Raw genomic sequence first — 16,227 nt, 5'->3', positions numbered from 1 at the left:
GTCGATAATTAGTTTGAACTTTTTTTTTATAGGAAAATTGTCAAAATTTTTATTTAAAGATTTTTTTTTTTATAAATTAAAAAAAAAATTGGAACACCTTTTTAAAGTTTAAAAAGATCAAAGGTAAAAAGTTTAAAGATTTTTTTTATATAAATTAAAAAAAAATTGGAACACCTTTTTAAAGTTTAAAAAGATCAAAGGTAAAAAAAAAATAATTTTATAAAAAAATTTTTAAATTTAATTGCCAAAAAAACATTTTTTAAGTTTATTCTTTAGAAAATTGTTTAAAATTAATTTTTGGAAAAATGGTCAACATTTTTTATAATTTTTGTATGTTTTATTTCTATACAAGTTTTCTAATTTTTCTAATTTAGTTTTATAAAAAATTTTCTCAAATTTAATTTTACTGTGGAAAATAAGAAATGGCCAAATATTTACCCGTAGAAAATGTTTTATCAAAATTATATTTCTGTATAAAAAACGATTTTTATAAAATTTTTTCAGAAAATTTGATTTGGTTTATAGGCCAAACAAACCAGAAGCTCAAAAAGTCAAGACCCAAGATCGGTTTGTATGGCAGCTATATCAAAACATGGACCGATTTGGCCCATTTACAATCCCAACCGACCTACACTAATAAGAAGTATTTGTGCTAAATTTTAAGCGGCTAGCTCTACTCCTTCAAAAGTTAGAGTGCTTTCGACAGACAGACGGACGGACATTGCTAGTTCGACTTAAAATGTCACGACGATCAAGAATATATTGTATATACTTTATGGGGTCTTAGACGCATATTTCGAGGTGTTACAAACAGAGTGACGAAATTTGTATGCCCCATTCTTTGATGGAGGGTATAAAAATGTGTAAAATTGTATATCTTAAGTAAATTTTTTCAACAATTTTTCATTTTTATTGAAAATGTTGAGAAAATCTTTAAAACTTAATTTTTTTAACATATTTTCATAGTTTATAAGCCATTATAATTTTTTTATATAAACAACTTTTAAATATGTTTCTATAGAACACATAAAATTTTTGGTATAAAATATTTTTTAAAAATTTTCTGAAAATATTTCGTTTAATATAGTTTGATAAAAAATTGTATTTAGAAAAATTTGGAAAAAAATTTTTTATTGGAAATGTTTTCAACTTCATTTATAATGAAATTCTTTCCAAAATTTTATTTTTATAAATTAAAACTTTTTTTTAATTTTTTTCTTTTGCTTAAAGGAAAATTTTTAAAGTTGCACTTTTTTTTATAAAAAAATAGTTTATTTCATTTCATTACTTTTTTTTGCTTACCTAATATTTGATTTTGATTTTCCTGCCTCGCTGAGAGTTAGACTCATGCCCAAGGCATTTAAAGGTAAGCGACATTTAATGGTCTTCAAAATATCAGAACTTTGACGTAGCTTTTCCTCCATTTGCATCATAATGCGCACCGATAATTCCATAGAGCCATCCGGGCGAGGCTCTACACGTACCCCACAACCTGAAGTGGGTAGCCGTAAACTAATATGGGACTCTGAAATGCCACGAGCTCTGCATTCATGGGGAAACTCTTTGGCATAGAGCAGGCCATGAAAGGGCATATTCAATTCGAGGCGCATTTCCAAAGAACTTCTAGTGCAGTTGGTAAAAATCTTGGTGATTTTATAACGATTTTTAAAATTTGCTTTATTGCCAGCAAAGCTTTTGCCCTTGGCCAAGGGTTTGGTAAGTGGGGATGGCATTTCCGCTTCCACTTCCGTTTCCTCATTTTGATCTTCACTTGCCAGGGGTCCCTTTAAGGGAGTATTTAAATCATATATAGGTGGAGTGGTTAATAAGGTGGCCTCCGAAGCTGATACCGCCACCAATTGAGGCATTTCTGTTGCCGTCCATGTAACAAATTTGGAGGCTTGAGTTTCCGTTGCCGCTTGGCCATAACATAGCCATAAAGACCCATGTATAATCAAATATAAACATAATTCACGCATTTTGATGTTTCGGTTAGCTGCTCTAGTTTGCCGTTTGCCGTTTGCTTGCTTAATTGCTCAATTTCTTAATATTCGCGTTTATTCTACCGTTCTGCAATGTTTTGCAAGATTGCCTTAGTTTTTACGCTAGAATTGTTCGCATTTGCCGTTCCTGTCATTTAACTGTTGTTTAACGCTTCTTGCTGTTTCACTGGAGTTTCATTCAAGCAAAGTTTCATCATGGCATTAGGGCTTAAATATATTACACAAATTTCAATTGTTGTGTAGTGTTTTATTTTTTTCTTACGCTTAGGCAAATATTTCCCAAGTTCTATCTACATCCAGCTGATGACATGGTGATGAGGTATGATTTGTATGAAACTACTTGTCATTTCGTCACTTGAGTATTCATTTCTTGCTTGATTGCATTCCATGTGCTGGCGGCGACAGGAATGTTTCTGGGCCATGCATAAAGTTGGTTTCTTCTTCTTCAGTTGTGGCTTGTGCAAAGCTCGTGTCTTTATTGACAATTGGCAGCCGGCGGCACTCGTTATTGTAGCCATTCAAAACTTGTGGTCAATCGTTTTACCCTCTTCCTCCCCGGGGGCAATGCAAAACTTGTATAGCGTGGTAATCTGTAAGCCATAAAATGTGAATAAAAATTTATGATTAATGCCAAGTGTAGGTAAATTACTGAAATCAATTGAGTGTAAAACAAAACAAGATTTTCTGTAAAAAAAAAAAAAACAAAAAACAACATCCTCCTACTTTTGTGCCTGAAAAATTTATCAATCATTTTCAAATTATTTTGTAACTGATTGTACGAAAAATACCAAAAAAACGCAGTTTACTACATTAATTGTACAACATGAAATTTATCAAAGGTTTTTATATTAAGGCTGCCTTTGAATTCACACGTTTTATCAAAAATACACTTGAAAGCGGCAAATAAGCGTGTAAAAGATTATTGTCGGCAATTATGTTAAAATATTTTAACTTTGTTAATTACCACCCGAAAAATGAAAAATAATAATGGCTATTAATCACTAAACATTTATCGGACAATATAGTCATCATAACAACAACACTTCATTACATTTACAGGCTAGAGTTTATAAATAGTTCTACTACTTTTTTATATATAAATATGTAAAAAATTTTTATTAATTAAAATAACAAATTTCCTTTCAAAACAAAAAAAAAAGTTCTGAATTTTTAATTATTTATTCAAAAAACATAATTGTGGTCTCAGTCATCCTTAAACTTTATCAATTGGCTAAGAAAAAGCGTTTAATTTAGTTAAGCTTCCTGTAATATTAAAGACTTAAGCAACAAACCTGATTAAAGGAATGCATCATACAAGTTTGTGTCTTAAGTCTTTTGATATAAAACAGTAAAAATAAAGAGGGGTTATATTTAGTTCATTTTTATATTTCTGTACACACCACCGAAGGACGGTGGTATATTCATTCTGTCATTCCATTTACAATATCGAAATATTAATTTAAATATTCATTAAATTTAAATAAAGTTTAAGTTCGAAGATGGGGTAAATCGTACTATATATTGTTACTAGCTGTCCCAGTCCCGCTCCGCTGCGCCTTCTTTTACTTTATATGAGACAAAAGTTTCCTTGGAATATTTATTTTCGACAATTAAAGATCTTTTAGTGAAATACCATGCTACGAAAATAGTATTGGGGTGCCCAAAAAGTAATTGCGGATTTTTCATATAGTCGGCGTTGATAAATTTTTTCACAGCTTGTGACTCTGTAATTGCATTCTTTCATCTGTCAGTTATCAGCTGTTACATTTAGCTTGCTTTAGAAAAAAGTGTCAAAAAAGTATATTTGATTAAAGTTCATTCTAAGTTTTATTAAAAATGCATTAACTTTCTTTTAAAAAATCCGCAATTACTTTTTGGGCAACCCAATATATCGAATGACTAACAGTTTACCAATATAAGAGCCTTTATCTGAATCCCATATGATCTTTATTGGTTTACGAATTTAAGTTTGGACGTAAGGTGTACTCCATTCTTAAAATACTTTTTTTTTGGGGGAAAGATGGTCCTCCAGATACTTGGTCCTGAAAAAATATCAGCATCGTGCTCTTCTCTCAAAAACCATTTATTTAAACCCCATATTGCCGTTGGCTTAAGAGGAGTTTACAGGATGAGGCGTCCCCTAACACATGGCCCCAAAATAGGTTATCAAATTCGTTTTCTAATCTCAAATACCTTTCATTTGAGCCACATATTGACATGGTCGAAAAATTTTTTCTCTTTGGGGGTGTTTTGGGAAAGGGAAATTTGATGCCCTAAATACATGATCCTACATTTGGATATCAAATTCGTATTCTACACCCAAATACCTTTATTTAAGCCCCATATTGCGATAGTCACTAAAAAACTGCTGTTTGTGGGGTATTTTGGGAAGGGGTAGATCCCCAGAAAATTGGTCCCGAAAATGGGTATCAATTTTTGCTCTACCCCCCAATACCTTTCATTTAAGATCCACATTGACATGGTGGGTAAATATGCCCGAATTAGGCGTGTTTTGGCGATTAGGGTGGCCCCCCAAACACTATGCCCTGAAAATATATAGCAACGTGCTCTATTCTCATATATTTGAATCCTCAAAAGCAACGTGCTCTATTCTCATATATTTGAATCCCATAACGCCATTGGCCTCAAAATTGGATATCAAATTCGTTTTCTAATCTCAAATACCATTCACTTAAACCCCTTATTGAAAAAGCCAGCCAGTCCCGTTTTGGGTTGGGCCCTAAAAACAATGAATATCGAGCTCCACTGTCTTGAAGACCCAAATTGTCTTGGTAAGCAAATACGTACTATTTGGGGGTTATTATGATGGTGGGACGTCCGCTAGACAGTTGGCCCCTAATGTTGATATCAGATACGTGTCCTACTCCCACATACCTTTAATTTGAGCCCCATATTTCCATAGTCGGCAAACATGACCGGCTTGGGGGGTGTTTTGGGGGATGGGTTGCCACTCAGTGAGTTGACCTTGAGTTGACCGGCATTTCGAAATGCCGGAATAATCAATTTTAGGGTCCTGCCAAGAGGCACCCGGACCACTTGAAATTTTGCACACGATCTCGATGACACCTTAGCTCTAACCAATTCAAAGATATCTCTATCCGTTCTCAAATGATATACTTTTTGCTAGTTTTTTTCGGTTCTATCCCACTGTGAGTTGTGTTAAATTATTCGGGAAAATCCATCCAAATTGGCACGGACATCTAAATAGAAATAGCTTATACAATATTATTATATGCTAATCCCAGTACCACCGTAGCGCAGAGGTTACCATGTCCTCCTATGACGTTGAACAGCTGGGTTCGAATCCTGGCGAGACCATCAGAAAAAATTTTCAACAGTGGTTTTCCCTTCCTAATGCTGGCAACATTTGTGAGATACAATGCCATGTAAAACTTCTCTTCAAAGAAGTGTCTGACTGCGGCACGCCGTTCGGTTTCGGCTATAAAAAGGAGGCCCCTTGTCATTGAGCTTAAAACGTGAATCGGACTGCACTCATTGATGTGTGAAAAGTTTGCCCCTGTCCCATTGTGGAATGTTCATGGGCAAAATTTGCAATGCCAGCCACCGTACTAGGGTCTATCGCGCAGTACTTGATTATGAGTCCAATCATGAAACGGAAAATAATTAGTAAATCAGAGAAAAATTTTAAATTTCACCAACAAATGGGATACCTTAGAATTCCATTTATGAGGTATTTTTTAAGGCTAAAGATTTCTCAAATTTAAATTCAATACTTCTATTTATTATTATTTCCAACTTAAACCCTCTAAAAGCTTATAAGACTCAGAAACACTAAACTGTAAAGATTACTCATCTACGATGATGGTTTATCTCGACTACTAACCACATTATCAAAATTATATATTTTTATAGAATACACCCAAACAAAGATAAATAAATCAAGACATTTAACAAACTAACTAGCTACCATCAAACCAAATCAAGGGTCTAATCTGCTCTGGCCTGAGATGATAATAGACATTTCAATACAGCGGCGATGGTGATGATGATGATAATAATCATGAATAATCACAAATTTCCTATATTATAAACTTAAAATTTGAGTACATAGGTATGTACATTCATATGTTAGATACATTATAAAAGCCTTAGGGTATTATAATTAACTTGGGTATATACATACTAAAAAAAATAAAAAAAAAAAAACAAAAATCTGCCATTGGCAATGATGGTTGATTTTATATTTTTTTTTTGTTTTAAAGAGTGTTTTTAAATATTCAAAACAACAACCTATAAAACATCGTATTATGTCAGTCGTAATCAAATCAATAAGATTGACTCGAGCACAAAAACTCAAACACACACACACAGGTACAAACACTGTGTTAAATGAGATCTTTGATGGTGTCGAACATCACACTTTACATGAATGTACCAAGAGTACAAACCAAACCAAAAAAAAAAAACAACCTTTCTAATAAGGTACTTATATAAAAAACAATGCCCAATAACAACAACAAAAATACAATCAACACAACAATAGCAAAAAAAAGCTTTAAACTAAACAATACAACATCAGTGCATATGGCAACAATAGATCAATATTATTAACATGATCAACGGCAGCGGCTGGGGCAACAGCAACAACGACATCGTCATCATCATGGTGATGCTCATCTTCATTTTCTTTTGTAGTGTAGTAGCAGTAGTTTCCCTAAAGCCTTGGCTGGAGATCATCATCACAGCCATGATCTTCGCTTGTAAACGGCTTTGATAGAAAAAAAAACAAAAACAGCATCCCAACATCTTTTGCCATCTTTCTGATTGTTTCTCTCACGATCATAAAGTGCATCATCATAGAAAAACTATAAACATAACAAAAAGTCCAGGCCAGTAACAAAGAATGATTGTAAAAGTACGAGGTCGATTGGGAAAATGTTTGACCTTGGCCAACGAAAATCAATAAAATGGTTTAAAAGCCTTTAAATAAAGATTTCGTATTCGCGCAAACATGACAATTAATGTGCTACCTATTTTAACAAAGCTCAATAGACTATATTCTAATTAACCCATTAATGCCTGATCTACGATTCCCTTAGTCTATTTGGAACTTTTATTACTCGCATTTATATTCTCGTAAAAATAATAATAAAAATTTAAAATAATTTTTTTTAAGTTGAAAAAATGTTACTAACAAGTAAAGGGTGATTTTTTATCTATTATCATTTTGGCAACGCTGGTTTAAACAGCTCACGCAGTTTTCGTATTTTGTTTCATTGTCAACCATCTTCAGTTTGCTCAATAATTTAGTTATGAATCGTCTTACAAACGAACAACGCTTACAAATTATTGAATTTTATTGGATTTAATTGCAGATTTTTTAAAAGAAAGTAAATGCATTTTTAATAAAACTTAGAATGAACTTTAATCAAATATACTTTTTTATACTTTTTTTCTAAAGCAAGCTAAAAGTAACAGCTGATAACTGATAGAAGAAAGAATGCAATTACAGAGTCACAAGCTGTGAAATTTGTCAACGCCGACTATATGAAAAATCCGCAATTACTTTTTGGGCAACCAATATTATCAAAATGCGTGCTCTGTTAAGAAAGTTCATCGCGCTAAAATTGTTTTCAGCGACGAAGATCATTTTTGGCGCAATGGGTGCGTAAATAATCCGATTGCCGATTTTGGAGTGAGGATCAGCCAGATGCATTGCAAGAGCTACCAATGCATCCAAAAAAAGGCACAGTTTGGTACGGTTTATGGGCTGGTGGCAACATTAGACCGTACTTCTTCAAAGAAGCGAATCTTAACATAACTGTGAATGGTGAGCGCTATCGTGAGATGATATCCATTTTTTTTTTGCAAAAAAATGCAAGAACTTGACTTGCATGCCATGTGGTTTCAATAAGACGGTGCACATGCCACGCAGCACGCGTCACAAGGGACTTATTGAGAGGCGAGTTCAGTGAATATTTTATTTCACGTTCGGGACCGGTCAATTGGCCTCCTAGATCATGCGATTTAACACCTTTAGACTACATTTTGTGCGGCTATGTTAAAGCTCATGGCTATACAGATAAGGCCGCTTGACGCATTGGAAGACAACATTGAAGTGTTTATTAGTGAGATACCGGCCGAAATGTTGGAAAGGTATGCCAAAATTTGACTAAGCGTATGGACCAATTAAGGCGCAGTCACAGTCAACATTTGCATGAAATAATCTTCAAACATTAAATTATATGGATCGTTTTATCGATTCAAATAAGGATTTCATGCATTTTTCTGAATTTTATGTGTTTTTGTTGAAAAACTTTCCTATAGCTCTCAAAAAATCATCATTTAAAAGCGCATTAAATTCAGCAGGGCCGAATCTTATATACTTTTCATCATGGATCGCATTTGTCAAGTTCTTGTCAAGTTCTTTGCAACCAAAGATAATGGATAAAAATTGCTAGTTGGCTGTTGGAGATCAAAGTCATTGTGCAAAATTTCAGCAATATTGGATAAGAATTGCGCCCTCTATAGACTTAAGGAGTATAATCGGGAGATCGGTTTATATGGGAGCTATATCAGGTAATGAATCGACATAGACCATACTTGGCACAGTTGTTGGTCATAACAAAACACTTAATGAAAACATTTCAGCCACATCGGTTAACAATTGCGCCCTCTAGCGGCTGAAAAAGTCAAGATCCGAGATCGGTTTATGGTAGCTATATAAGGTAATGAACCGATTTGGACCATACTCAACATAGTTATTAAAAGTTGCAAAAAAACACTTATTGCAAAATTCAGCCGAATCGGATAATGATTGCACCCTCTAGCGACTCAAGAAGTCAAGATCCGAGATTGGTTTATTGTATATCGTTTGGATGTTGGAGAACGAAGTTATTGTGCAAAATTTCAGCCAAATCCGATAATAATTGCGTTCTCCAGAGGCTCAAGAATTCAAGATCCCAGATCGGTTTATATGGCAGCTAAATCAGGTTATGTACCGATTTAAACCACACAGTCGTTGGAAGTTATAATAAAAACCCCTCATGCAAAATTTCAGTCAAATCGGATAAGAAGTGCGCCCTCCATTGGTTCAAGAAATCAAGATCCAAGATCGATTTCTTTGGCAGCTATATCAAAACTTGGACTTACATGGCCCATATACAATCCCAACCGACCTACTCTAATAAGAAGTATCTGTGCAACATTTCGTCATCCTTACCCATTTTCAAAAACACCAGATCTCGGAGATGGGTGCACCGATTTAAGCGAAATTTCGTATGTCACCTTATGGTACCCCAAAAACACGAGATTGGTATAACATTTTGGGGTCAAATAACCTGGGGGGACGCCCCATCCCAAAACCCGCCCGAACGGACATGTTTACCGATTGGGACAATATTGGTATCAAATGAAAGGTAGTTAGAGTACGAACTTGGTATAAAAATGTCACACAAAGTGTCGAGGCGTGCCCTACCCACAAAAACACCAACCTGTAGGACACTTTTACCGCGTTGGGCAATATGGATTTCAAATGAAAGGTGTTTAAAAGTAGAGTAGAAATCTGACATAAAAATTTATTCCTTGGTGACGGAGGGGCCTCTCCTCCCCCCAAAACCCCCCAGCAGGACATATTTACCGATTGGGACAATATGGGATTCAAATGAAAGATTTTTAGGAGTTAAATACAAATATGGTATTAAAATTGGGTCCAAGTATTTAGAAGGCCGCTCCAGGCGAAAAATCGCCCCAAAAGTAGCGCCCAAAATCAAAGTGGACCGATTGGAACAATATGGGACTCAAATAAAAGGTATTTGGGAGTAGGATATGAATATGAATATGATATTAAAATTGGGAATAGAAAGCCGTCCAAAGCCTAAAACCGCCCAAAATCAAAAGTAGACCGATGGGGACCATATGGAATTCCATTCGAGAGTAAACCATGAATATGATATTAAAAATGACATATTCACTAAAAATCAAAGTGGACCGATCAATCTGGTGAAAGGTTTTCAGGAGTAGAATACGAATATGGTGGGATAGAATGGAAAACAAGTATGAAATATTATATGGTTAGAGGTGAGATGATAATGAGATTATGTGCAAAATTTTAAGACCCTGGGTGGGCGTCGGGATCGCCAAATCTTCATTTGTGGTCCTGTTTCCTAAACTCATTTTTTTTGCTAATACTACTCAAAAAATCCCTACGAAAGGTCTACATTGCCATGGTCGGAGTCCGATGTTGCCATGGTCGGAAAATAAGTTCAGTTTAGGTGGTGCTTTTGGGCTATGATTGGATAACAGATTCTTTTTCTACTCCCACAAACCTGAAATTTGTGTTCCATGATGCGTCAACTAACCTATTTTAGAGGCTTTAAGAAGGTAAAGCGCCACTAAGATACTTGAACATAAAAGGTTTTTGGGAGTAGATTGATATGGGGCCAAAAGCTTAAATCAAGAGATCGGTCTATATGGCAGCTATATCCAAATTTGAACAGATCTGAGCCAAATTGAAGAAAGATGTCAAAGGCCCTAACACAACTCACTGTCCCAAATTTTGGCAAAATCGGATAATAAATGTGGCTTTTATGGTCCTAAGACCCTATATCGGCGGATCGGTCTATATGGAGGCTATATGAAGATATAGCCCGATATAGCCCATCTTCGAACTTAACCTGCTTCTTGGATAAAAACATAATCTGTGCAAAGTATCAACTCAATATCTCCATTTCAACAGACAGACGGACGGACATGGCTAGATCGTCTTAGATTTTTACTGTGATCAAGAATATATATACTTTATGGGACCGGAAATGAATATTTCGATATGTTGCAAACGGAATGACAAAATGAATATACCCCTATCCTTCGGTGGTGGGCATACAAATTACCTATCCATTCATCTACTCATGTTAGAATTTTTCTAAGACAGCTCTGCTTTGAAATATATTTCTACCCATTTGTCGAACCTTTATAGCTCTCATACAGTGTTAGAGTAGAAAGTTAGAAAAAGTTTAAAGACAAGATAATTTCTTCTTAGCCCACCTTCCATCCCTCGTAATTTGTAAACTACCGGATAAAATGTGCCAATTGTTTTAGACCCAGTTTGAAGATCCAAAGTCTGCTGGTATATGGGCTTCTATGTAATCATATGCGGTTTATAGACAAAAGCTTTATTAATATTGTTTTATTTGGGCTGATTGGACGCAGTTGGTTTAATGCCGCCGCTGCTGCAGATGTTACTTATCTGTTGTTGTTGTTGTTACTCCTCAACTTCTTTTCGTAGTTAATAAAGAAATGATTTGTAATACCAGACACAATGTTTACCTTACTTACTGCTGATGGTGGCCAGTGGCAACTAACACCACTACCACACCATGCTATGCTGCACCATAGTATCACCATCCCATACAATTTGTGCGTATGTTGTTGCCGGGTTTTTCGATTTGGCCTGCCTAGCTATCCATACTTTTGGCCAATAACTTATCTGGTTAACCTTATGGTGGTTGAATTTTTTTTTATTATTGATTTTAACATTTGAATGTTCATGGCTTGACCATTTAAACTTTAATCTTGCACACAAGACTTTTAATAAACAATCGATCATTGTATTTTTGTGTGTTTTTTTGCTCGAGGTTTTTGCTGTTTAATAGGCCGCAAATGAAAGTTGGCTGTTTATGATTGGAGTGGTTTCCTTTAATTTACTTTGTATTTATTTTACAATTCATACAATTCAATGTTAAATAGGCAAGAATAAAAATGTAAATGCCGAATATAATCAAGTGGTCGATAAGCAAAACAAGTGGCGTTAGAATTTGGGTCAGTTAAATATAGGAGCAGAGCAACAGGTGCTAAAATTAGGGGCTTGAGAAATGTTTTTTTTTCTTTTTTCGAAAAATTTGAAATCATTGAAATTTTTAAAATCTTCAATTAAATTTTTATTTGATTCAATTAAAAAAAATTTTAGAAATTTTTCGAAATGGTCAATTATATTAAAAAAAACAAGTAAAAGCGTGCTTAGTTCGGCCGGGCCGAATCTTATATACCCTCCACCATGGAGCGCATTTGTCGAGTTCTTTTCCCGGTATATCTTCTTAGGCAAAAAAGGATATAAGAAAAGATTTTCTCTGCTATTAGAGCGATATCAAGATATGATCCGGTTTAGACCACAATTAAATTATATGTTGGAGACCTGTGTAAAATGTCAGCCAATTCGAATAAGAATTGCGCCCTCTAGAGGCTCAAGAAATAAAATAGAGAGATCGATTTATATGGGAGCTGTATCGGGCTATAGACCGATTCAGACCATAATAAACACGTATGTTGATGGTCATGAGAGGATCCGTAGTACAAAATTTCAGGCAAATCGGATAATAATTGCGACCTCTAGAGGCTCAAGAAGTCAAGATCCCAGATCGGTTTATATGGCAGCTATATCAGATTATGAACCGATTTGAATCATACTTGGCAAAGTTGTTGGATATCATAACAAAACACGTCGTCATTCCAATCGGATAAGAATGGCGCTCTCTAGAGGCTCAAGAAGTCAAGACCCAAGATCGGTTTATATGCCAGCTATATCAGGGTATGGACCGATTTGAACCATACTTAGCACAGTTGTTAGAAGTCATACTAAAACACTATATGCAAAATTTCAGTCAAATCGGATGAGAAGTCAAGACTCAAGATCGGTTTATATGGCAGCTATATCAAAACATGGACCGATATGGCCCATTTACAATACCAACCGACCTACACTAATAAGAAGTATTTGCGCAAAATTTCAAGCGGCTAGCTTTACTCCTTCGGAAGTTAGCGTGCTTTCGACAGACAGACGGACGGACATGGCTAGATCGACATAAAATGTCGCGACTATCAAGAATATATATACTTAATGGGGTCTCAGACGAATATTTCGATTAGTTACAAACAGAATGACGAAATTAGTATACCCCCCATCCTATGGTGGAGGGTATACAAATTTTAAGTTACGAAAAATGTTTTTAAAAGGCATAAATAAGAACGCCCAGAATTTGTTAGTTTTTTTTATTGATTTTTTTTGGGTAGGACCGATTGTTAAGGTATGACTTAAGATTGTATTTTTAATCTTAATTTAAAAATTTAGATTCACTTGTGAAAAAGTTTGGAAAAGGCGAAATTTTCAATCACATTTTTGATGGAAAACAGATTCATATTCAATTGAAAAAACAATTGAATCTATTATATTTTTAATTGAGTAAATTTTTATTTCCAATTACATTTTTAATTAAATTCACTTTTATTTCAATTAAATTTTTAATTGAAAATTTTTTGGTGAATTTTTTATGTGTACTCCCAAATACCTTTCATCTGAGTCCCATTTTACGGCCATTGAATGATTTGGCGTCATATTGCAATGGACAGCACAACGTCCTATTTGGGGGTGTTATGTTATCAACTTTCTTTGATATCAGATTCGTGCTTTACTCCCAAAGACCTTTCATTTCAGCCCCATATTGCTGTGATCGGTAAATTTGTCGTCTTTGGGGGGTGTTTTGGTGGATGGGCGGCCCCCCAAACACTTGATCCCAAATTCTGATATTAGGTTTGTGTTCTACTCTAAAATACCTTTTATTTGAGTCCAATATTGCCATGGTCGATATATATGTCTGATATAGGCCCCCTTCAGCTATCAAAAACCCTATTTTAACCCCAGGATCATTATGCACCATCTGTGAAATTTCAAGAAGATCGGTTTAGGCGTTTTTGAGTCTATACGGAATAGACAAAAAAACAAACACAAATTGATTTGTATATATAAGATTTTTAAAACTTTTGTCACAATTTTATTTATGTAGAAAATATAACAAGTTTATTTTTTAATTTTATTTAATTTTTTTTTAAATTTTTTTGTATTTTTAAATAAATTTTTTTGTATTTTTCTAATTTTATTTTTTTTAGATAATTTTATCAAAAATTTTGTTTTCGATTTCCATACTTTATTTAATAAACGTTTTACAATTATTTTTTTAGAATACATTTACATCAGAAAATTTTTTCTAAAAAAAAAAAATAGTGAATGCCTTCTGCGAATGTCTTCTAAAAAGTTTTTTATATACTCCCCTTTCACATATCAATTCAGACAGACAAAAGCAAAAACTATGGACAATTGCCAACATTTCCAAGCAATTAACACGATTAGCCAAGGACTCAAATGAAGAGATAGTCAGATTTTCGCAACTAAAAACATCATTGTCACACCTTTCGCAAATGTGGGTCAGATAAACAAGTGAAACAATTGGTTGAGCATGCATACAGATGCGGACAGACATGCCTAACTAACTAGCAGTGACATAGTTTGGTTAGTTTTTATCTTTAGCTTAACTGATTTATAGCTTATTGTGATTTATTTGATTGAATTGGCAAAAAAATCATGCAATTGTTTATCAGCAAACACAAAACAAAGATAAATATTTAAACGCACACACTCGTATCCACACATACACACATATATAGTATTTACTTTCGCAGCTAATATTAACAAAGCTGTGCCGAGAAAAAAAATCAAACAAATACAGCTAATCAAATGAAGATGAACCAACAAAGACAAAACATCACCCATAACCTGGACCTAGACATAGCAAATCAATGCTTATCAAAAAAGAAGAAATAGGTGAAGATATACCTCAAAACCAAAACCCTTATGTCCATCTTCATATACAGCATATGGGATTATTGAAAACGAAACCACTCATCCAAAACGTTCCACAATCACATAAATTTTTATGATTGTGAATTGACATCATAAAATTATTGTTTGTTTATTACTCATATTTATGGGGGTTTTAAACACTCAAAGAAAAAAATCCATTAAACTCAAACAGTAATAAAAAAAATTTGAAAGTGATTATCGGACATATTGTCAAATTCCTAGTATCATTGAATAAGTTATGGCAATTCTATTCAGCGTAGCAAGCTGAATAGAATGGTAAATTTTGAAAACAACCAATTGTTTATATCATATGTTTATAAAATATTAGCAAAACAAGCATTTTATAAAACTTTTTAATAATGAATAGCCAAAAAATGTTTCAAGGTTACATTCTTATCATTGAAATATGGAATGATTTTTTTATAAAAATCAAATTTTTACTTGAATTTTGAGTTTCATAGAAATTTTGCTTTATAAAAATTTATTTTTTTTTTACAAAAAATTTTAGCAATAAAATATTAAATAAATTTTAAATAGAAATAAAAGCTTGATAAAATTTTCTATTGAAATAAAATATTGACTAAATTTTCTATTGAAAAAAAATCTTGACAAAATTTTCTATATAAATAAAATTTTGACAAAATTTTCTATAAAAATAAAGTTTTGACAAAAATTTCTATTGAAATTAAATCTTGACAAAATTTTCTATATAAATAAAATTTTGACAAAATTTTCTATATAAATAAAATTTTGACAAAAATTTCTATAGAAATAAAATTTTGACAAAAATTTCTATAGAAATAAAATTTTGACAAAATTTTCTATAGAAATAAAATTTTGACAAAATTTTCTATAGAAATAAAATTTTGACAAAATTTTCTATAGAAACAAAATTTTGACAAAATTTTCTATAGAAATAAAATTTTGACAAAATTTTCTATAGAAATAAAATTTTGACAAAATTTTCTATAGAAATAAAATTTTGACAAAATTTTCTATAGAAATAAAATTTTGACAAAATTTTCTATAGAAATAAAATTTTGACAAAATTTTCTATAGAAATAAAATTTTGACAAAATTTCTATAGAAATAAAATTTTGACAAAATTTTCTATAGAAATAAAATTTTGACAAAATTTTCTATAGAAATAAAATTTTGACAAAATTTTCTATAGAAATAAAATTTTGACAAAATTTTCTATAGAAATAAAATTTTGACAAAATTTTCTATAGAAATAAAATTTTGACAAAATTTTCTATAGAAATAAAATTTTGACAAAATTTTCTATAGAAATAAAATTTTGACAAAATTTTCTATAGAAATAAAATTTTGACAAAATTTTCTATAGAAATAAAATTTTGACAAAATTTTCTATAGAAATAAAATTTTGACAAAATTTTCTATAGAAATAAAATTTTGACAAAATTTTCTATAGAAATAAAATTTTGACAAAATTTTCTATAGAAATAAAATTTTGACAAAATTTTCTATAGAAATAAAATTTTGACAAAATTTTCTATAGAAATAAAATTTTGACAAAATTTTCTATAG

At 32.6% G+C, this 16,227-nt stretch overlaps 1 protein-coding gene across 2 annotated transcripts in view; it reads right to left on the bottom strand.

The window, feature by feature from the left end:
* The window catches only part of LOC106087439 (uncharacterized), a 33,770-nt gene extending 31,256 nt beyond the window's left edge, over positions 1 to 2,514 (bottom strand). For both annotated transcript variants that reach the window (XM_059367604.1, XM_059367606.1), the window contains exon 1: positions 1,303 to 2,514. In XM_059367604.1, the coding sequence (XP_059223587.1) occupies positions 1,303 to 1,979 (677 nt within the window). In that variant the 5' untranslated portion in view covers positions 1,980 to 2,514. The remainder of the gene's footprint in view (positions 1 to 1,302) is intronic.
* Positions 2,515 to 16,227: the final 13,713 nt, after the last annotated feature.

This window comes from Stomoxys calcitrans, chromosome 4, assembly GCF_963082655.1.
Source record: "Stomoxys calcitrans chromosome 4, idStoCalc2.1, whole genome shotgun sequence".
Classification (NCBI taxonomy): Eukaryota; Metazoa; Arthropoda; class Insecta; order Diptera; family Muscidae; genus Stomoxys; species Stomoxys calcitrans.
Note: the sequence above shows the minus strand (reverse complement) of the source record. Positions and strands in the feature narration are given on the sequence as shown.